Genomic DNA, 23,450 nt, shown 5'->3' with positions numbered 1-23,450 from the left:
CCCTGTTGACAGGACAGGCTCCACATCCCAGAGCAGCTTTCTCCAGAAGAGACCAGGAGTTATTTTGATGTCGATCCTGTTTACCAGCTCTCCCCAGCCCTGCCACTTCTTGAATGTGGCCCAACACATTGTAAAGTTCCTAAACAAACCTTTCTCTCCCTCTTTTTTTCCCTAAGTGTAAATTATAAGCAGATATTTAACTTCAAATAACTAATTATACCACAATATTAAAGTAGCTTGTTCTTTCACCTTATTAAAAGGAACGTTGGTATGCAATACAAAATTCTGTATTTGATTTTTTCCCCTAGGCAGTTTTCCTATATTGTAAGCAATTAATACTCTAAAGTGTGCAACTTACAAGACAAAGAAATACTGAATAGTAGATTAATACCTGAAAGCAAATTTGCACAGCTAGGTCTGCAATATTATTGACTAATGTGTCAATCAATTGCTAATACATCTCTCAGCTCCCTCCACCATTCCCCAAAGTGAGCAAAAATCTCACTTACCAAGAAAAGAGAACCATATTCAAAGGTCTCATTCAAAATTTCCTTCTTTAGCTCTTGTTTTTCCGTAGGTGTCCCATTTTCTTTTTCACCCTTCTTTTCAGGGCTAATCCTATCCATGCTGGAAGCATATGTTATTTCCAAACACTCTGTGCTTTCTGTTTTAACAGGGAGTAGGTCTCTGATCTTCTGGAAGAAGGTCGCCACAGACCCGGTCTCACATGCTGAATTAGAACTTGCTTTGTCAAGGTCTTCCTGATTCGATTTCATGGCAGATGTTGTTCTTGGAACCTTGTGTGAAGCATTTTTAGAATGAGTTGTAACATGCACAGCCTGGCTAGTAATGAGTTTATTAAATTGCTGCTTATGCGTCTTGTTAATTAGGATTTCTGCTTTTCTATCTACATTCAAGTCAGACCTTGGTGTTTTGTTCAAAGCGGTCGGCTGTCTTGAGGAAGACCCTGATGAGGCAGGTGATGAGGTACTGGTTAAGGGAGGTCTGGGCGTGACCTTTGATAAAGTGGGGTCTTTGGATGGCAACACCGGTCTAGACACAACTTTTGCTTTGACATTCTTGAAGTTTGGTCTTGGGTAACTTATAATTTCGGTTTTTCTAACTTTGCTACCGAGAGGGGTGTTCATTTTAGTTGTCAATTTTCCTAAATTAGGTTTAGACATGTTCATGGGTACCCCCTTCAAGTTTGGTAAATTTCTAAGCTCTCGGTGACTCTTCTCCACTTTGCTACATTTCTTGGTTGCTTCAGTAGGCGAAATAGAAAAGGTTGCATTTGGAGAATCTAGGACTGGTGTTGACATGCAAACTGGGTTATTTGTGCTAATGACCATATCATTTGCATCCCAACTCAGTTCAACTGATGAAGCCATCTTTTGTCCTGGTGGGCTACTCAGTATCAATTCAATGGTATGATTTTGGGTTTCTAAATCCTTTTCATTAGAGGCATTTTGTGTGTCTTCAGCCACAGTGACTTCGTGCTCTGGGTTCAGCACTTGGGCTTCGTTTTTATCAAAAGCTGGCACCAGTGATGGGCATTCATCATCTATAAGACAATTGGACACTGTTTCTCTTAGATTTTGGCTCATTTCCTTTTGCCCATATGAGCTCTGTGAATGTGTCTCACTATTTTGTTCATCTTTAGATAAACAAAAGAATTCTTGTAATACAGACTCATTGGGAACGTCCATGCCCTCAAAAACTAGTGTTTGAGCTTGTACCACTTTTTCTGCAGCTAGTCTTTGCTGTGACCCATCTGTGTAGTCACTGGTGACCTGTCCTGAAGAATATAGACACTGAATGCCAGTATCTGGAACAAGAGTATCAGTTTGCATCACATCAGAAAATGCTGTGTAAGTTGTGTCTTGAGCCTCCGCTGCAGTGGCTTGTTGGTTTTCAAAGCTCTCTCCATAATTTGTTTCTCTCATGTGTATGTTAGCAGAATGGGAAGATGTAGGAATGGAACAGGATAAAGATGGGCTTCCACTCCCCATGCCGGTTGGCTGCAGATTTCCAGAGGTATGCAAAGACAGGCTCTTTTCAATGGCATGCTGTGCTATAAAGGTGCAGTTAACATGATCCACAGTCATGTCAAATGTTTGGTTTAGCTCCAAAGCAGTAGGAGAGTCTGCATAGTACAAATCACCATTGCTGGGTTTCCACATGAAAGGCAGAGATGTCTCAGCATTCTGGTCCTGAAATGATTCTAGGGAATGACAACTGTTGGGCAGGTATTTGGGCTCCTCTGTATTTACAACGTGTGCACAAGACTGAAGTGTAGAATCTTCATGGATATCAAACACCTCCTTACCAGTCAACTGACTTGAAGACTTTGGCTGATTAAGTACTTCCACACACTGAGGGGTTAAAGCAAGACTTTCATCAATGTCCACAGCAGAGCCAGTTTCATAATCAACCACCATGTCATCTGGCTTGGCAGGATTCCAATTCACCTTATTGGTTGACAAGTTCTGTATATGTGATTTTTGGTTGTATGCATATGTGTTTTCATTTGTATCTCTGATAAATAAGGACTGAAGTTCATCTTCTGTCTTCTCATCTGAATTATCATCAGTCATCCTGAATATTAACTTTAAACCTCTGCCATTTTATTTCTTCTCGAAATCCTTTCAAATGAGAGGAAAGGAAAAACTGTCCATATCCAAAGTTTTAGCACAGTTGAAAGTTTCTAAGATGCTTTGAAGTTGTAATGATTTCTTGTTGCCTGGAAGAAATAAAATGATCAATTCAAGTAAGTATTATTAAAATTAGTAAGTCACTGCTTGATTAATTTCAATCACTTTATTTTTACATTTGGAACATTCACCCATGGATAGGAGTAAAGATATCCTTAGCTCAAGTATCACCTCCTTTCAAAGATGCTTTTTTATTTGAGGGAATGGGGCAGAAGCCAGAGACAGTGCTAAAACTGCCCCTGTGACTGACTTCACTTCTGAGATACCTCCTCCATATTTCTATTGACTCTAATTTGTCAGACAAGGGAAGGAAACTCAATCTAACAATAGCCTTTCCTTCTTATTGGTTAGCTACTGGTGCTAATTTTCTGAGGACAATTCCAATTTATGCCTGTTGTTCCAACATAATTAGTAATAATGGCTTTTCATTTTCAGAAGGGTCCTGACCTGTCAACCACAACAAATGAGCTGATAATCAATGAAGACTTAGGGAAAAGAGAAATGCCAACACCTTGTTTTCATTCCCTTTCTTAAACATCTCAGAGTTAGGGGGGGTAAAGAAAGTTGACTCCCTAAAAACGTTAAACTGCATGACACCGATTTCAACTCTTAAATAACTACTAAAGAGAAATGAAAACATATGCCCACACAAACACTTGTATAAAAGTATGGGATTAATAGAAGCAGTAGTTGTAATAACCAAGTAGAAGTTAATGTCAATTAGCTGGTAAGTAATAAAATGTTAAATACCCATACAATGGCATAAACAATCCCCAAAAGAAAAAGATGGAATACTGTTACATCTATAAGGTGGATAAAATGTTAGAACTTAAAAATACTACACTAGGGGCTGCCTGGGTGGCTCAGTGGGCTAAAGCCTCTGCCTTTGGCTCTGGTCATGATCTCAGGGTCCTGGGATAGAGCCCCACATTGGGCTCTTTGCTCCTCAGGGAGCCTGCTTCCCCCTCTCTCTCTGCCTGCCTCTTTGCCTACTTGTGATCTCTGTCGAATAAATAAATAAAATCTTTAAAAAATATATTACTACTAAGTGAAAAAAGTCAGACATGGAAGACTATCTATTATGTATTATATTTTACATGAAATGTCCAGAATAGGCAAATCTATAAAGACAAAGTAGATTAGTGATTCTCTAGAGCTGAGAAAGGGTAAGAGGGAAGGGAATGAGCAGTGATGGCTAATGAGGATGTTTCTTTTAAAAGTCATGAAGGTGTTCTAAAGATCATGGTGATGGTTGCACAGTACTGTAAGTAGACTACTGAAAACTACTGAATTTTACACTTAAAAAAAATCATTGAAAACAGCCCATGAAAACTTTCAAATTCGAGGATTTTTACAAATAACTGGAAGTTGATTATGCTTTCAGTCAAATCGAAGTGCTTAAAAAGGGGCCAATGCTCAAGAGAGGATGGCAAATAAGTCATAGAAATATATGGTCACTTGGATTGGATTTCTAATCCTGGTATTAAAAGTCAATCAGAGGTCACTGTTCTGTCCTAAAGAAATAAAACATACAAGCAGCGGCTCTTTCTGCCCACGGTTCTGTCCCTGTGCTTTAATAAACCACCATTTTGCACCCCAAAAAGAAAAAAAAAAAGAGAGATTAAAACATACGTGAGGGGGGAAAATGGCAACCTGTAACCTCTAGGTTTGTCACTAAAGAAATATCTTTTTTCCATTTTGTAATCCTGTCTCTGTAATCAGACTTCAGTAACCTAAATACAACCAAGGGAGTAGAAACCAGGGAAGAACCGAGAGGATCTGTATCTTAACAAACAGTGCTCTGTGTGTTTCTGGCCACGCATTCTGAAACCAGCCTTCACGGGGGGAGAAAGAAAGGTTGCAATGTTCAGCTTGACAGCATGCATGTGTGCAATAAACACACACACACACACACTCAAAAGGAGACTGAATCCTAAAACAAAGGCCGTATGATTTATATACTGATGGGAAGTGTCAATTACTTACATAGTTTTGGGTTTTTTTTTTTTAAAGGTTTTATTTGACAGAGAGGGGGTGGGGAGCCTGACTGGGGCTTAATCCCAGGACTTTGGGATCAGAACTTGAGCCAAAGGCAGATGCTTAACCAACTGAACCACCCAAGCACCCCTTCCACCATAGTTCTTTTTTTTTTTTTTTTTTAAAGATTTTATTTATTTATTTGAGAGAGAGACAGTGAGAGAGAGCACGAGTGAGGAGAAGGTCAGAGGGAGAAGCAGACTCCCCATGGAGCTGGGAGCCCGATGCGGGACTCGATCCCAGGACTCCAGGATCATGACCGGAGCTGAAGGCAGTCGTCCAACCAACTGAGCCACCCAGGCGCCCCCACCATAGTTCTTAAGTCAATAAACAAATCACTGAAGTAATAGTCGTGTGGCTACCACCTTAATAGAAGTTTTACGAAGACACTAATTTTTTTTTTAAATCCTAGGGTGTAAAATATGTTCAAACTAAATATTTAAATCAAGAAGTACATTTATTCATTTTTTTAGACTTATGTGTGTGGAATGTAATTTCAAAAAGCAGTAAACATGTTATACCTTGTCTGTTTTCATGAAAGTCAATATTCATTTAAGAGATTCTGGTATTAAAAAATATGAGCACTGTAAACAGAAGCTTTTAATGGAAATCATAGAAGTCATTTGTCTACATAAACACAGTCATTAGATTCAATTAAGGAGTTTTACTACCTGAGCTCCTTCTTCCAAAGTACATAAAAAATTATTAAAAAAAAAACTTTGATAAAAATGGAATAAATGGTTCATATGTTAAGGAATTTCAAGTTATTTTTTAAATAAATGAATAAAATCTTTAAAATAAATAAAATAAATGAATAGAATACAAATATTTAATGGGATATAGACATTCTATATTTAGGTGGGGATTTTTTTAATAGTTTTCTCCTTCATAAATAACACTCAACATTTTTGCAATCTTGGACTACCTGTGACTATTTCCTTTGGAAAAACTTCCTAGAAATAGAAGCATTACCAAGCCAAAGAAATGATATTATTTTAGGCTCTTGATCTAGTTTGCTAAATTGTTAGGTAAAAGGAGAGGGGGAGGAACATATATATATTTTTTTCATAATATTTATTATGCATAATAAATATATGACCCGAGTTTTACTTTTAAAGTTCATGTATTTTATTTTATTCAGCATTTTCCCCCAAGTATTTTTCCAAGTCATTATAGTATGAAAACATTTCTAATGGTTGTGAAACTCCAAAGCTTAAATGCTGTAGATTTGCAAGTCAGTAATTATGAAGAGTAATGAAAATGTAAAGAACTGATTAACTATTCCAACTTTCACATGACTGTTTAGTATACTTGGGTTTATGATTTTTTTTAAAGATTTTATTTATTTATTTGACAGTGAGAGAGATCACAAGTAGGCAGAGAGGCAGGCAGAGAGAGAAGGGGAAGCAGGCTTCCTGCTGAGCAGAGAGCCCAATGTGGGGCTCTATCCCAGGACCCTGAGATCATGACCAGAGCCAAAGGCAGAGGCCTAACCCACTGAGCCACCCAGGTGCCCCGGGTTTATGATTTTTAATTCACAAAAACCAACCAAACCAGGTGAGAAAAGCTATCCAAAACAAACAAACAAACAAAAAAATTCTTCCCCCCCAAATGCATTGAGAAGGAATACTGCAGGACAGTTTTCATAGGAAATAAATTTACAGAAGTGTTTTCTACGTTAGTAGCTAAGAGTAAAGATTTGTGGTACAAAGACTGGATACTAAAAACAAGATTATCAGCTCCAGAAATAGTTGGAAGATCAACATTCACCAAAGAAAACAACAGTTTCAACATATCTTTATGAAGATAAAGCTATGGTCAGGAAAAGGTTGACCAGGATTCCCTCAGGAATTTCGTCAACAAAGTTTAAAGTCAGCCATTTTGTCTGATGGCCAATTTCATTCCTTTCCCACTTAAAGAATAGTTTCTCAGTTTCTACTACATGCTGGACTCATTCTTTGATAAGTTCACCTGACCCATGAAGTAATGTCTTTGTATTTCTATAATTGCAATGTCATTTGTGACACCTTCAAAGTTACTATTTGGGCAATGCTTTTTTATTAAAGCCAATCAAAAGTTAAAAAAAAAATAAAGGCAAAAAGGTTGGGATAAATTATTGTCACCTGAACAGTTAACTTCTCAACTTGTCCTTCAACAGCATTATCTACCAGAACAAAGTAGAACGATCAAGTTTCCTTTTTAAGAATGCTATCTGGGAAAATAAAGAGATCTTTTTCAGAGAAAATTTTGGATGAGAGACAAATTCCCTGCTTACTAAGATTTGAGAATATGATAGAATAGCTCCTCTTGAATAGAAAGGTTACCAAAATTATACATTTTTATAGTGATTTGTAAGGTTAAAAATTAATCTGTACCAAAAGAAATGGCCATTGAAAAGAACTGGTAGTCTAAGATTTGAGCTATTTCAACAATTTTGAAATATTAGATTACTTTCTAAATCTTAGCTTAAGAAGAATGATTGTTTTTTCTCCAAAGGTTGAAATTCCACCAGTTATTACACTGAACAGATATACTTAAAAAGATAAATTGTATAAATTAAGTTTTTAGGATATAATTGAATTCACTGTCATTAATACTAGAAAATATTTTTTTAATATTTTATTTATTTATCAGATAGAGAGAGTAAGCGAGCACAAGCAAGGGAGGAGCAGGCAGAGGGAGAAGCAGGCTCCCCGCTGAGCAGGGAGCCTGATGTGGGACTTGATCCCGGGACCCTGGGATCACGACCCGAGCCAAAGGCAGACGCTTAAATGACTGAGCCACCCAGGCATCCCACTACTAGAAAATATTTTAAGACCTAATTCAAACACCCTCATTTTGTAAGTGAGAAAACCAAGGGTAAGACATTAACTACATGACTTAGCCAAATTGGTTGCTAGAACATTACTACTAGATTATACAATAGTTGTGTGCCTTATTCACCTACTGAACTATAAACTCAGTAGAGGGCTATTTATACATCAGTAGGTATCTTCTACATCCTCCTTTTCCTGTAATGCCCAACCCGGTAATTTGAACTTAGTACAGATAAACTTGCTACCTCATATGGGAATTATGAAATAAAGGTTTCCAGAAGTCACATGTGAAAACAGTTTCAGTACTTTATAGCCATAAAAGACTTTACTTCTTATCTGTGTCTTCATATGGCAAACCAGTCATGGGATTTGAATACAAACACAGCTATAATTTGCAGCTTTCAAATCATAGAATCATATCAGTTCTTCTTAAAGTTCTTATGAAATCAGAAATCATAGCACTAAAGCTCTCTAGGCTTCAAAACCCAGTATACCTGGTCTTGAACTTATTTTAGAACAGAAAAGAAGACAGGTGTACAATATCTGAGCTACGAACTTTATTCTGAAGTGAAAAATAAAGTTGAACAAAAAATAATCACCATGTGTTACTGACATCTTCAAAAAACTCTCCCTTCTGTTCAAACTACTCAAGGTACTAAAAGTTTTACCCCTAAGCCTCATGATAGTACCACTTTCCACAGTTTAAGTTTGAACTCTTAAATTAGCTCCCACAATCTACCTTTTGACAAACTCAACCTCCTCCAGCAGAGTTTAGTAAAGCAGATCTTATCCCTGAGAACCCAGAGCAAGCATACCAAGCAGTCAGTTTCCTAAGCGTGTAAGATTTCCCATGAAGCCAGTTAAACAAGAGGAGAGCCAGCACGGGCTTAATGGATTTCAAAACGAAGGCTATGGGTACCACAACAGAGTTGGATGTTACATACAACTGGACCTTTCAGGGAAAAAATGCAGATCCATTCAGGAGGTCTGACTTGGGGCTTGAGATCCTGCCTTTCTCTCCCTCTCCTTGGTAATGCTGAAGCTCTCAGCTCTACCACCCTTGGGGCCATAGAGACGCAGCCAGAGAGCTTCAAGAAAAGAATACCTGTTGAGTCAAGACGATCAATAAAATTCACAGACTGTCCCAGCCACATCCAACTGTAAAACTTGTTATCCTAACTGGGGATAGACCTTCCTTACCTCTGAAAGCTAATGTAGGCTTTGTCCTTTCCTCTCTAAGGGTGAATATTCCCATCTACAGAAAATTGGGCAGTTTTACTGTCATGGAGAAGGTTCCTTCTACATCCACATGTGGAGAGAGCTCAGTTAGTGTAATGTTCCTGTCCTCTTCTGTCCTTTTACTCACTCCACCCAGGAGAAATAAAGTGCTTAATGGATTCTGGGAAGAACTAGCTGAGCAAGGACTGGGGTGAGGTAAGCGCCATCCACCTCTGGCACTGAACTGAAGAATATCAGTAACAGTGCTCCTTTGAGCCATGCTGGAGCCTGAGGCAAAGGGAAAAGTCAGGAATACCAGCCCTATCTTGTAAGTTGTTTTAAATATATATATGTGTGTGTGTGTGTGTGTATTTGTTCATCAATTCATTTTTAAATCTATGTTAAATATTATTTTTTAAGATTTTATTTATTCACCTGACAGAGACACACCAAGAGAGGGAACACAAGCAGAGAAAGGGAGAAGCAGGCTTCCCAAGGAGCAGAGAGCCCAACTCGGTGCTCGATCCCAGGACCCTGGGATCATCACCTGAGCCGAAGGCAGACGCTTAACGACTGAGCCACCCAGGCGCCCCTATGTTAAATATTATTTATCTTGACCCATGAAGGTTTCTTGGCACCCCTTACACTCCCGACTGGAGGCCAGTCCCTCCCTCACCTCACTCTCCCTCAGGCCCAAGCCTGCTACCCACATAGCAGAAGCTCTACTCTCCTCCCCCAGGAGCAGGCTCTGCCCTGACAGGGGAAAGGTATAGGTGAGGCCTGCCCAGTTTCTGCTCTGCCTCCATGGCTCACTCAGTGTGTCTCTCAAACATAGCCCCATGCATCAAACCACTTTTCACCTATAATTCATGTATAATTATGGATAAGATTCTCTAATTAGAGAATCTGCAATTATAATTCACCCACAATTTCATCCATAATATTATCTTACTGCCTTACTCTTTCTCTTATTCCTCAATGGCTCATAACCAAAAAGAAGAAAAAGGCATGAATACTCCTCACACAGCTTCACAGCCAATCCTGAGCAGATGCTGACCCCAGCCCGGGAGCACAGCCCCGGAGGCCAGAGCCCTGGTGAGCCAGGCGTTTACTGCTCAGGTGTGGGATCACACGGGAGGGCCACGGAATCATCCAGAAAGAACTGCAGTGGCTGCAGCAACCCCAAGCAGCATATGGGATTTGGGGCAGTCGCTTTTCACGAACCATTTCAGGAGAGAGAATAGATTTCAACAACCAGTTCAGCCACTCCCAATCACACTCTTGAAAAGAGAGGGGGGGGTGGTGTGTGTGTGTGTGTGTGTGTGTGTGTTTAAGAGCTTTTATTTATTTGAGACAGTGAGTGACCGTGAGTGAGCAAACGAGCACAGACGTGGAGGGGTGGGGGAGGCAGAGGGAGAGGGAGAAGCAGACCCCCTGAGGAGCAGGGAGGCCCACACAGGGCTCGATCCCAGGACCCTGAGATCACAACCTGGGCCGAAGTCAGACGATTGACTAAGACACCCAGGCGCCCTTAAAAGGAGTTATTCTTTATTGTTCCCTCTCAAAACTGTAATTCTATTATACGAAGCAACAAACCGTAAGAAATCAACAAGGAGTCATGTTTGCAGCAGCAAAACACTTGCAGAGTAACCTGAGCTTCTGCTGTGAGCAAGGTAGCTGGCACTTTGGTTCAAAGCACAGGTCAGAGTTTTTGTTTGTTTGTTTTTAATTAAATTATTTATTTTGAGAAAAACAGTATTCATTATTTTTTCACCACACCCAGTGCTCCATGCAATCCGTGCCCTCTATAATACCCACCACCTGGTACCCCGACCTCTCACCCCCCCCCCCGCCACTTCAAACCCCTCAGATTGTTTTTCAGAGTCCATAGTCTCTCATGATTCACCTCCCCTTCCAATTTACCCCAACTCCCTTCTCCTCTCTAACACCCCTTGTCCTCCATGCTATTTGTTATGCTCCACAAGTAAGTGAAACCATATGATAATTGACTCTCTCTGCTTGACTTATTTCACTCAGCATAATCTCTTCCAGTCCCGTCCATGTTGCTACAAAAGTTGGGTATTCATCCTTTAGGTCAGAGTTTTTTTACACGCTGGTGATTTGAATCCTCTATCCTACAATCAGTTCACTTTTTCAGTGAGGATGAGGGTTTTAAGCAGGACGGATGGGGCAAGAAACTTTAAGCTTGGGACCATACCTGCATTTGATCTGAGTTGAAAACCCTAGCTCATGGCAACTCTGTCCCTCAGTTAAGTGGCTGGTTCCATGGAAGGAAGACTGCACAAGCTTGTAACTGGAAGAAAACAAGGCCAGCACTGCACATATAAAAGAAAGCTCTGTGAGCCTTGGCACAAGCACAGGCTTTCAGCAGGCACATTTTTTTGCACAGGCCACACGGATATACCTCGAACTACCCCTGGCAGGTGGGGACAGAGAGCCGAAGCTTCACAGGATCCCAGCAAGATAGCAGAGAGCCAGGAGGCAGGCTCCAGTGAGAGACAGTCACACTTCAGGCAACAACGTCTTCACAGGTCCTTGAGGACACTGGTGGTCAACAGTATTTATGGCTTTGAAATGGCAAAGCAGATTTGTGTGCCCTACAGCAAACTAGAATGTTCCCAGCTTTCAATTGTTAATAATAGGTCTGATAGGCCCTAGGCTAGGGAGTCACCCAAATTCTACTCTGTACTGGAGGACAAGAACGTAGTGGTGAGTGGGAGAAGCTGGAATCCATGTGGTCTTTCCAAGGACTCGAGAGTTGCCACACCCACACACACACACACACACACACACACACAATATCACATCCCAATACAAAAAAGTGTCCCCAAGAAGCTCTTGATTGATTGTTCAATATTAGAGCTCAATCCTCCTCAGGAGTCGGGTGTCTTGGATATAAGTACATCCAGAGCAAGAGGCAGAAGTGGCTCTTGGGGCAGAAACCTGAAAAAGGCTGCTCGTCCAAGAGTGAAAGGTGTGGCACCAGGCAGGAGCCCACGTGGCATAGCACGGGGATCTTCAGGAACACAATGCACTCTGTTCTAAAAATGTATTTTTTCCCTGCATTACTATTTCAGGATTAGGGGATTGGGTTGTTACCAAAATGTGGTTTGGGGTTAAAGGAAAGGGTAAAAGACTGTGTTGTGATAGCCTGTGTCCTCTTCACACACGCAGCTGAGAACTAGCACTACCTCAGGGACTGCCCAAAGACAGCCCTTCCTGTGAAGCCACCTGGACAACAGCTTCCAGAACAACAGACCACCGCCCAGGCTTCAAGAAAACTTCAGCCTGACAGGACCTGCTAAGATAGGCTTATTGGAATTTGATTCTATTCTTGCCTCGAGGTCTCCAGAAAGGCCACTCAAGGAAGGCAGGCAGGACTGGGGGGGGAGGGGGTGTGGTGGAGGTGGTGGTGGTGGTGGTGGGGTGTGTGTGTGTGTGTGTGTTATGCACCAAAATATCCCCAGTGATTAGAAAAGTACCCAAGGTGGGTTTTCAATTCGCATTTGTGGAATTAATGAATATATGGAAGGGCCAAGAAAATTTTAGTTTGAATTTTTTTTTTTTTTAAGACAGTGCAGAATGAGTGAGAGAATGAACACACAAGCGGGGGGGGGAGGGGCCGCAGGAGAGGGAGAAGCTGACTCCCCACTGAGCAGGGAGCCCTACTCAGGGGTTGGGGCTCCATCCCAGGACCTTGAGAGGACAACCTGAGCCAAAGGCAAATGCTTAACCAACTGAGCCATCCAGCCTCCCTATTTTGAACTTGTAACTCCTTTGAATTTTAACATATTTGGATTTGAACTTGCAAAGTTAGATAATCCTAAAACTAAACTTCTACTGTCACATTCCCAGGGAAAAATTATGTTCAAACTTAGGCACCACCATGTTCCTGGCACCTTAACGTTGTCATTGGATTTCACTCCACACCCCAAAAAAGTTATGCAAGACAACATGCCTGTACACCATCTGAGATTGAAGAGAGGAAAGCAAACTGAAGCCCTGGGCACAGAGTGGCCTTGGAAGTGAGGACATTAACTGCCAGAGACTTCGATATCGCCACCGCGCATGGGAAGTGTAAGACGCGTACCCAAAGAGACAGTGGTTTCACTGGGAAGCAACCTCTTGACGGGGAGGCACTGTTAACCATGGGTTAACTTGCAAGTAGGAGGTGTTAAGAGAACCAGAAGTAGGGACATTGCAGGTGAAGAATTCTTCCCAGATGCCTGATGCTTCTTTTAAATGGGGGAGTTCAGTATATCCTTCAGACCTTCCATCAGACCTTCCATTGGACCTTCTCATCCCGCCCAAAGAAGTACAGTCATGTATCAGACTCGAAAATTTGAGGAGAATAAGCAGAGCAAGGGTGGCTGAGCTCCCCGCACTGTCTTGTTGGGGTGGAGTCAGCCCATGGGGACTATGGGGGCACAGGAGCACTTTGTACCTCGAAGAGCAGCCCTGTGGTAACTGGGGGGACCAAATTCTGGGGTGTACTGCTAGCCAGCTCCTTGATCACTCACACTAAGCTATCACCACCCAAATAGCCTTCAACAGAGATGACCAGATTGTTCCAAGGCCAGATCCCTTACTCTGTCCTATTTCTCTACTGAGCCAGAACCTAGATGAGAAGAGGGGTGTTATTTATTGGGCAGGTCAGTGGTTTTACATAGGTTTATTTTTAATTCTTATCTTAAGTTTATGACTTCTTTTTTTTGGTAAAATAAGCACAAGATTATTTTTAATTGTACTGAATGCTATCTAATGGTACATTAACAATACTGTGAAATCACCATCCATCTCCAGAATTTTTCACGTGGAACTCTGCATCCATTAAACACTAACCTCCCCTTCTCTCATCCTACCCACCACCAAACTACCATTGTCTCTATGCACTTGACTACTCCAGGTACCTCTTCAGAGGAATCATACAATATTTTGTTCCTTTGTGACCATCTCCTCTCACTCAACATAAGGTTCACCCACGTTGTAGCAGGTCTATTTCCTTCCATTTTAAGGCTGAATAACATTTCATCATGTGTATGCCACACTGTTTATCCATTTATGCTGTGATGGGTACTTATATTACTTCCATCTTTTGGCTGTCATGAGGAAAGTTGCTATGAACATGCATGGGTGGCTATCTCCAAAACCCTGCTCACAATTCTTCTGAGTATATACCCAAAGTGGAATTACTAGATTATATGGTAATTCTAGGTTTAATTTTTTAAGGAATCACAACTGTTTTCCACAGCATCTGACCACTGTATCCCCACCAGCCACGCAGAGTTCTATTTGTATCAACGCTTTTTTCTGTTGTTGTTGTTTTTTAATATAATAGCCACCCAAATGTTTGTGAGGTGGTATCTGCTGGTGGTTTTGATTGACATTTGCTTAAGGGTTCCCGATACAGAGTATCTTTTCAGGTACTTAATTGTCAGCAGCTTACCTTCTTTAGAGAAAGATCTATTCAAGTCCTTTGCCCATTTTTGAATTAACCTTTTTGGTATTGTTATTGAGTTAGTCCACTCTGTAAAAATCATGATTTAGGAGATGATTTCCCTCCTCTCTGGGAAGCATGATGGACCTAAAATAGTACACTGGAGCAGAGATATTTTTCAATTCCTGCTATGGAGTAAACTGTTTCTCCCAGAAAGATATGTTGACATCCAACCCCCAGCACTTATGAATGTCAACTTTTTGGAAAGAAGAGCTTCACTTGATGTAATCAAGTTAAGATAAGGTCATTAGGGTGGGCCCTCGTCCAGTATGCAGTATGACTCTAGTCCTGATAGAAAGAGAAGAAACAGAATAAAATAGCCCCGGAAGATAGGGACACACCCGGAAGATGACCTCCTGAAGGTAGGGCAGAGACTGGGGTCAGGCTGACCAGCCAGTGAACAAGCAGAGTTACCCAGAGCAAAGATGAGAGTAGAGGCACCTGGGTGGCTCAGTCAGTTAAGCGGTTGCCTTTAGCTCAGGCTCCCTGCAGGGAGTCCGCTTGTCCTTCTCCCTCTGCCTGCCCATTCTCTGTCTCACGCTCTTTCTCACTCTCCCTCCATGTCCTGTGCTCTCTCGTGGTCTCTCTCTCCCACTCTGTCTCGTGATCTCTCACTCTATCTCATGCCCTCTGTCTTGTGCACGCGCGCTCTCTCTCTCTCTCAAATAAATAAAATCTTTAAAAAAGAAAGAGCGAGGAAGAGGCAAAGCAGCATCCTCTGCTAAAAGTTTCAGAGAAGCACGACCTGTTGACACCTTGATCTTGAACTTCCAGTCTTCAGAACTGGGAGAATAGATCTCTGTTGTTTGAGGCACCCATTTCATGCTGCTTTGTTACAAACGAGCACAACTCCCTTCATGGAAAATCAGTGCATTGTTCAAGTCCTTTTATGAATGGGTTGTTTAGAATTCAGAACACAGTTCCTATTATTTAAAAAAAATACACTTAAACAATTGTTTGGATCCCAGAGAGCCTATACATACATTTTAGCCCATAATGGAATATAACTATTGCCCAGGAGTACTATTTCCCCCAGAATTACGGGAACTCCAACCAGTACCATGCATGAGGCTGTGAAGGTCAGAAACCAGGTCTCCCTGGCGGCAGCCACAGGGCCTGGTCAATCCCCTCTCCTCGAATGGGCTGAGTGGAGATATGGTAGTCCCTCTTCACCCGCCCCCTCTGAGTCATTTCTTGCTCTAAGTTGCCCAGTTGGTGAGAGGATCTCCATCCCTGCTCCCTCACCCACACCTGCACCTGAGCTGTATAGGCAGTGACCAGATTAGATTCCCTCCAGATTCCCGCACTCTCTCTCACCACTTGTAAAGACAGCAAAAGTTTAAAAAGTCCTTCACTTCAAAGATCAACATCAGTGTGGGGGGGGGGTGGAAATGAGGTGAAAATCTGGCATAAATTCCTAAGTATCTCTACCTTGAGAGATGCCTACATTGAGTATCAACTCATAGTTCCAATGCTTAGCACTATTAGAAATTAATAGAAAGATATACCTTCTTTATTATAAACAGAATGCTAGTTTGGATCCTTAAATGCTAGGGAGGTGAAGATCTCAAAGCACGAACACTAGCCCTCTTCCCCGCCAGGACAGGCGCAGTGCAAAACCTACCAGGAACTTGAGCAGTTTAATTCAAATGCCCGGGGGTCTTGGCTGGGAGCCCTGCTCATATCCACGGTCAGCTGGAGAGTCTGGCTGATGGAGTCTTCACTTCAACAAAAACTTCCACCATCTCCACACGCTGGGAAAGGACCAGCGCCAAGTGCCCACTCACTCAAAGCCCCTGCCAAGCAGAGACACACACAACTCATGCTCACCATTCACCACAGCACGCCCCAGGGCAACAGTCAATCTCAGCAAGGTTGGGAAGCGCCATCTTATGGCTTGCCCAGCAGTGGCAGAACTGGAAATATTTGTGCCAAGGATTAAGGTGGTACAAGAATTATTTCCACTACAGGTGGGAAAATCAGTAATGGGCAATCTCACTAGAATGAAGTCAGGAGTTTTGGTAGGGGGAGATGGCCTGCCCTACTACCACAGACACTACAGGAAGGGACGTACTTGACCTTGCATGTGTGTATTGCTCTACTACGTCAGCCAGAGGAAGAGTGGCCTTCCCCATTCCCAGGGCAACAGGTCGGCTAAGGTGAAGCCACCACACTTTGAACGCCCAGTTTCCTCCAGTGGACTTTCAGTCATATCTTAACAGCCTCTCCAATGGACCCCTTTTCTCCTTAAGAAAGTGTGCCTCTCTTCTTTGTTTCCTGGACTTGCCTACAGTTTTGACACAGCTTGTTTCTACTGGATTGCAATGCTCCTTTATTCCCAAATAGACCCATCTTTTGCTGGTAAAATAACTGGCAGTTTTACTTCTAAGGTTAACATGGGTTGATCAATATTCAGTATACGGCACATCATACCAAAATAGGATCTTCACTAAAATCTGCCCCACGTGACACTATAGTTCCTCTGCCCCAACGTTACCACTTCAGTGGAGATCACTTACTAGAGATTCACAGCTTTTAGGGAAGAAAAAGGAAAAAGATAAAAAAATAACTGAAGGCTTCTGTCTGTCACTAATATCTGACTCCTTTCAAAATGTAAGGTGACAGTAGTGACCAGTAATTGTGGCAGAGACTGGCTGGCCACCAAAACCCATTTCTTTATTTTTTTCCTGGCACACAGACAACATTTTCCTACCTCTCTTGCAGGTAGATGCCATGAGTTCTAGCCAACAGAATGTAAGCAGACATTGTCCATATTCCTTCTAGGCCTGGACCATAAAACTCACATTATGATCCTGTTTAGGTGTTCCCGCCTTAAGTAGCTGGACACAGATGAACCAAGTGGAACCACAGGATCAAAGAAGCCTAATTCCCTCAATCACTGTTTGGAAGATTATTGTCCACCAGTCAGAATTACCAATTCTGGGGGCACCTGGGTGGCTTAGTCAGTTAAGTGTCTGCCTTCAGCTCAGGTCATGATTCCACTGTCCTGGGATTCAGCCCCGCATGGGGCTCCCTGCTTCTCCCTCTCCCTCTCCCTGCTGCTCTGCCTGCTTGTGCTCTTGCTCGCTCTCTGCCAAATAAATAAATATTTTTTTAAAAAATTACCAAGTTGGACTCCAAAAGAACAAGAATTAAATTAGTATTTGAGCCTAATTTTAAGAGGGGTTGGGGGGGGAGGGGCAAGGGGGCAAATCAAGTTATATTCTTAAATAATACCATAACTACTTTGAAAGAAAGGAGTAATCATTAAGAACTCTATCATTTTAGTTATCTCTTGTTTTGGCAAAACAAGATTCTCTAAAAAGCACTTCATAAATATGAGAAAACCACAAGATCTACAAATTCTTGTGGATATAAACAGAGTAGCTCATTCCATTAGCCCCCTCCTCTTACACTGATAAGATTCAGACATACAGGGGCACCTGGGTGGCTCAGTGGATTAAGCCTCTGCCTTCAGCTCAGGTCATGATCTCAGGGTCCTGGGAGTAAGCCCCACATCGGGCTCTCTCCTCGGCATGGAGCCTGCTTCCCCGTCTCTCTCTGTCTGCCTCTCTGCCTACTTGTGATCTCTGTCAAATAAATAAATAAAGTCGTTTTAAAAAATTCAGACATACAAGCCAGGAATATCTAAAGATAAGGAAAAAGGTAATTTCTATGTACTTGCATTGGTATGCAAGAAAATTATACCCAAACAGAAATCACAATGCCTCTCCTACACATTGAAAAACCTCCTTGTTCCTTTCTTTTTTCCTTCAATCGTCTTAAATTTGCTAATTCCAAGAAATCTTCTATATGTTCATTTAGTCCAAAGGTTGGCAAACTATTTTCAGGAAGGGCCCAACAGTAGGTCTGTGAGACTTTATGCTCCATACATAATGCGGCATTTACTCAATCCAGGTGTTGTGGGAAAAAAACAGCCCCAGACCATCAGTAAGTGTGAGCATGGGCATGTCCCCATCAACAACTTAAAACAAAACAAAACAAAACAAAACAAAACAAAACACAGGCTGTGGGCCAGAACTGGCCCTCAGGCCACGGTATGCTGACCTTTGCTCTAGTCCTTTTTCTAATGCATTAGCTTGAGCAATCGCTCAAGCTATACCCTCATGGAGCTGGTATAGCTACATGGTACTGTATCCCCATGGAAGAATATATTTTTTATTTCATTCTCATTTTTTGACTCAGCAAAGCAGCAAAGTTAATTAGTGCAAAAACAGTGTGATCTCAACCCTCTGGGTACAGTCAATTAATATTTATCTTGAATAAGACACCCAGTCATAAAACCAGATACCACGAGACTCCTAAATTACCTGGTAACAAACATGAAAAATATCACTAAAAATTGGTTCCTGGTTTTCACAAATCCTCTCCCGTCGATTCGCAAAAGTTACTACAGGATAGCTTTATCATATAGTATAAGTGAAGAAATACTTGTGGAAAAAAGCCTAATTCTGACTTCAAAGGCAGTATGAGAACAGCTGGCACTAGGCACCATTTTAGTGAATTTATTCAACAAGTTTGGTATAGCTGGTCAGGACCATAAAACTGAAAGCACATTTTATTAGCAAAGCAAAATTTCTTTTTTTTTATGTTTTATTTATTTATCAGAGAAAGAGAGAGAGAGAACATAAGCAGGGGGAGCGGCAGGCAGAGGGAGAAGCAGACTCCCCAAGGAGCAGGGAGCCCAATGCGGCACTCCATCCCAGGACCCTGGGACCGGGACCAGGTATCCCAGCAAAAGCAAATCTCACCAGTATCTGCAACTTTAAGGACAAGATCAGAAACTTGGCAACTGGTGAGTGATTCGTGTCCCCAGAGTACCACACACAAGTACATCCAGAATGCAACTAACCTCCTTCCTGGATTAGACACGGAAGAAATGTGAAAATGTATCAATCCCACTCATCCGCAGGCCACAAACAGTCCCCATTCCTCCATTCAGCTCCTTCCTGCAGCTATAGCCTTCCTTGGGCTCCTGTGCCCCAAAATTCCCGTAACTTCTAATCCTACAGCAGCCACCATTAGGTGCTAACCTAGGACGCATTTGGCCCTTCTTCCCTGCTGACCAAAAACCTGAGTTCATACAGGTGTCCGTTGTAGCCATGAATTTAGGGAAAGATGCCACCCAGCTCAGAGGTACACTGTGACTGCTAAGTCATTTATGGAGGTCCTGATACCCCACGGGGTCCAGGAAAATCAAAGACCTGGGTCCTTAAGATTTATTCTGTTTGCAAGAAGATGTTTTAATACTTCAGTTTAGAATTTCAGCATAAATTTATAAATTTATATATTTTTATAAATTTAACAATAAAATTTATAAATTTAACATATATAATATTCATGTTAATATGTTATATATGTTAATAATATATCTATTATATATTATATTATATATATTAAAATATGTTAATTATATATATATTTATTTAACAATAAAATTCAAAACAGACTTCCACTTCCGTTCTAAGTTTCCACAAGTTCTTTTCATTTAAAACTCACTAACAGCTCTGGAGGATTCAAATGCCAAATTTAACCTTGAGTATGATGGTAGTTTAGTGAGTGCAATGCAGAGTCATACAAAAGTGAGACAAAGTTATGATAAAATGTTATGAACAAAAGAGCACTTCCAAAATGTTTCATTCTGTAACTAAAAATGGACAGCAATATCTTCCCTATACTTCCTAAACCAGGAAGGTCATCTTTCCACTTCTTTCCACAAAGTTAAAATATGCTGCCAGCATCCTTATACTTCCTAATTTGAAGTCATTATCACAAATTTAAACGTTTGATTTCTTGAATAGGAAAAAAACTAAGAAACAGAAAGAATTCAATAGTATATGACACTTCAATCACAAACCTCAATATTGGAAAGTGGGCAGGATTTACAGAGAGGTCAAACAAGGTCACAGAGAACATACCACAGGATGTAAGGCAGAACACCCTGCACAACCCCAGAAAGATCCAGGAATTGGACACATGAATAACAGAAGGTGGAGAGATTGCCTGGAATTCTCTGTAAGGATCCACTGGACATACCCTCCCCTCCCCCTACCCGGGTACCTACCAATTCCCTGCGCATTTGGACAACTACCCCCACTCAGTAAAAAGCTATATAATCTTAGAAGAAATTGATTAGCTATCCCAAATTTAGAGCTACTAGATCTAGGGGAGGCTGAGGGTAAGGCACGGGGGTGCAGATAGGGAAGTGTAATGAAATTCTTCTGCAGACTGAATCATGGGACTACCAGCCTACTTCCTGTGCTCCGTTCCACAATAAGGTTATAATCAGGCTGATAGCCCATAGCCAAAATAGGAGAGGATTATTCTCAGCAAAACTTAAATTGAGTCCAGAGAACTCACTCTTAAAAAGGAAGCCAATCATCAACGTAATATTTGAGGACATTCTTTGATACAAAAGAAAACAAGAAAAAAAATTCTCAGAGAAAATTGGGGCAGGCAAGGAGGAAAATTACTATCTTGAAAAAATTTATCATATTCATGCAGAAACAGGATGTTTCAAGTAATATAAGCAGAGAATACAAATGCTCAAAAATTAACATGAAAGCTGTAATTAAAATTTTTTAGAAGACCTACTTTAAAAATTTAAACAAAAGACACACAAAGAGTACAAAGAGTACTTTTTTTTTTTAATTAAGGCTTCATCCAAGAGATCCAGCATTCAACTGATACTGTTAATCAAATGAGGAAAAAAAAATATTTCATGCTAAGAAATAACCAAAGAAGTAATACAAGAATGCTTCCTGGAGCCGAAGGACAAGGTCTCCAAAATAAAGAGGTGCACTGTTTGTTCTACACAATAAATGAACAAGATCTGACCACGGAGTTTCACTGTGACATTTTAGAATAGGTGGATTATAACTACTAACAGCAGCCAATATGCAACTCACGCACAGAAAGATTTTCCAAGTGCTCTATGTAGGTAGGAAGTGACCAAGCGAAGCAGAATGCCCTTGTACTCATCTTTTAACAACTACACTGAAAAACATTCCAGAGGCCAGGAAAAAAAAGGACATACAGAAGCCCAGATATCAGAAGGACAGACTTTGCTACAATCCCAAAAGCTAGAAGACAATGGAGCATTATCTTCAAATTTCTGAAAGAAAAGGTTTTCAGACTGGAATTCCAATCCCACCAAACCATACATCAGATAGGAACGTTGATAAAGGGACTTTTAGGCAAAGAAAGTCTCAGTCTTCCCTCTTACATGCTTTCTCAGGAATTTAAGAATGAAAGCCACCAGAATGAGGAATTAAGTCAGGGCTGAGTGTCATCCAGGAAATAGGAATTAAACTAGGTATGAGAGTCATCCAAGAGGACAAAGGAAAAAAGGATGCCCCGGCAACACCTGGGTGACCCTGTGTCCTACACCTGGATGGCAAACAGCCTGTATGGCAGCAGGAAGTCAGAGATCCAGTAAGGATGTCTTGGGGAACAACACAGAGCTAGTACACACTGGAAAGTACTAACAGCTGAAAAACAGAACCTAGAGGAATCTGAGGGTGCTTTTGAGGTTGTCAACTATTTCTGCCAGATAGTCAAAGAGAAAAAACAGGGCCAAAAAAAAAATTTTTTTTTAAATAGTATACTACTTGGGTCAGAGAGACAATATTTACAGTCCTATTTTATTTAAAAGATGGAAGTAAATAAAATTAGTGGAGAGGGAAAGTGACGGCCTCTGAAAGTAAAAGGTGGGCTGTTCTTTTTTATAACCCTTCCAGCATGATCGTCTTAACTCTGACCATAGGTCACAAACTGAGCAATTAGGTAAAAGGAGTATTTCAAAGCTTTACTATCTTGTTTCCTCCTTCCATAGAGAATCAGCTTTCCAAATCAGGCTGTTCTCTTAGTTCCTCCTAAATCCTAAATAGCTTAGCTATTCTTGGTCTGAACCTTAGGAAAAGCCAAGAGAGACCACCAACTGGGCTCCAGGAAGAAAATACAAACTTGAGCGGCAGGGAACCATTTTCTGAAGCTGAAGTGAGTCACTTCTTCTGCTACTGCTCAATCCAGGAATCCCGGTTGCTACTGGAACCTGTTCATTTTGAGCCCGTATTCATGCTTCAACATTTTTCTGCTGCTAATTCTAGCTACTTTAGGGGACGCCTATGGACCGTCAGGTCCAATGTCAAATACTGCTCTGATTATATGCCAAAGCTAAGAGGCTGTCTTATGGAAACATCTCAGTAACAGAAACATTCCAGTGTGGAAACATCTATTTCGGAAGTGATGCAATACGGTAATTTATTAACACAAAACTGAACGCTTCAAAGTCACTGAGGCTAGAGGAAGCCTTAAAAACTGCCCATGGACTCTGAACCCTAATCCAACATTAAATCCTCTTAGACCATCATCAGCCAAATCGCTGACAACTGTGGAGAATGTACCATGTTTCTAGGCAGTTCCTACTACCCCAGTCTAGACACTCCCTGCCCAAAGTCATAGAGCATACGATAGTATGCTGAGATTCAAAGTCTAGCCCCAGGAGACCAAACCTCAGCTGGAGTGGCAGGAGACCAAACTTTATTTCTGTCTCATGCAGATGTCTGCATAGGTTGTCTAGGATTCAGTGACCCAGCTGTCAGAAACCTCACTACTACCTTTCTCATTCCTCTGCTGTGCATGATCTCAGCCTGTGGCCTAAAATAGAACCCTCTGCATTTTGCTGAGCAGGGTAGGAAGGCAACAAGTATGGAAGCTACTTCCCTAAACAGCACACTTTTCTCTGGATCCCTAGCATCATCACATGGCCGCACCCGTTTGCACGGCAGGCTGAGAAATGCACATCCATACAGGCTATGCATACGCCACTCCAGATTCTATCAACATAAAAGAGGGGGGGAGAAACAGGGTTTGAGAGGCAAATGGCCATCTCTGCCACACTCACCACAGACCCAATGTCCTCCTCCATAGATCACGGCTCTTCAATAAAAAGAGAATGGGTTTGTACTTAGATTTTGTACTCCAGGATTACCTATTTATACTTTAGTAGAGGTTTTCTAGAAAGCAGAGGTCTTCAACTCAGGTCTATATTCTGAAAGGACTTGGCTAGATATAGGGGAGAAGAGGGTCTTTTCATAATTTAGCCACAGATGCACTAGTTATGAC

General features: G+C 41.4%; 1 protein-coding gene across 5 annotated transcripts in view; it reads right to left on the bottom strand.

The window, feature by feature from the left end:
* Positions 1 to 23,450, bottom strand: part of MTUS1 (microtubule associated scaffold protein 1) — a 168,988-nt gene that overhangs the window by 112,457 nt on the left and 33,081 nt on the right. For all 5 annotated transcript variants that reach the window (XM_044225500.1, XM_044225496.1, XM_044225501.1 and 2 more), the window contains exon 2: positions 510 to 2,743. In XM_044225500.1, the coding sequence (XP_044081435.1) occupies positions 510 to 2,597 (2,088 nt within the window). In that variant the 5' untranslated portion in view covers positions 2,598 to 2,743. The remainder of the gene's footprint in view (positions 1 to 509; positions 2,744 to 23,450) is intronic.

Source organism: Neovison vison, chromosome 11, assembly GCF_020171115.1.
Source record: "Neovison vison isolate M4711 chromosome 11, ASM_NN_V1, whole genome shotgun sequence".
In the NCBI taxonomy this organism is placed as follows: Eukaryota; Metazoa; Chordata; class Mammalia; order Carnivora; family Mustelidae; genus Neogale; species Neogale vison.
The sequence above is the reverse complement of the archived record's forward strand: the minus strand, read 5'-3'. Positions and strand labels throughout refer to the sequence as shown.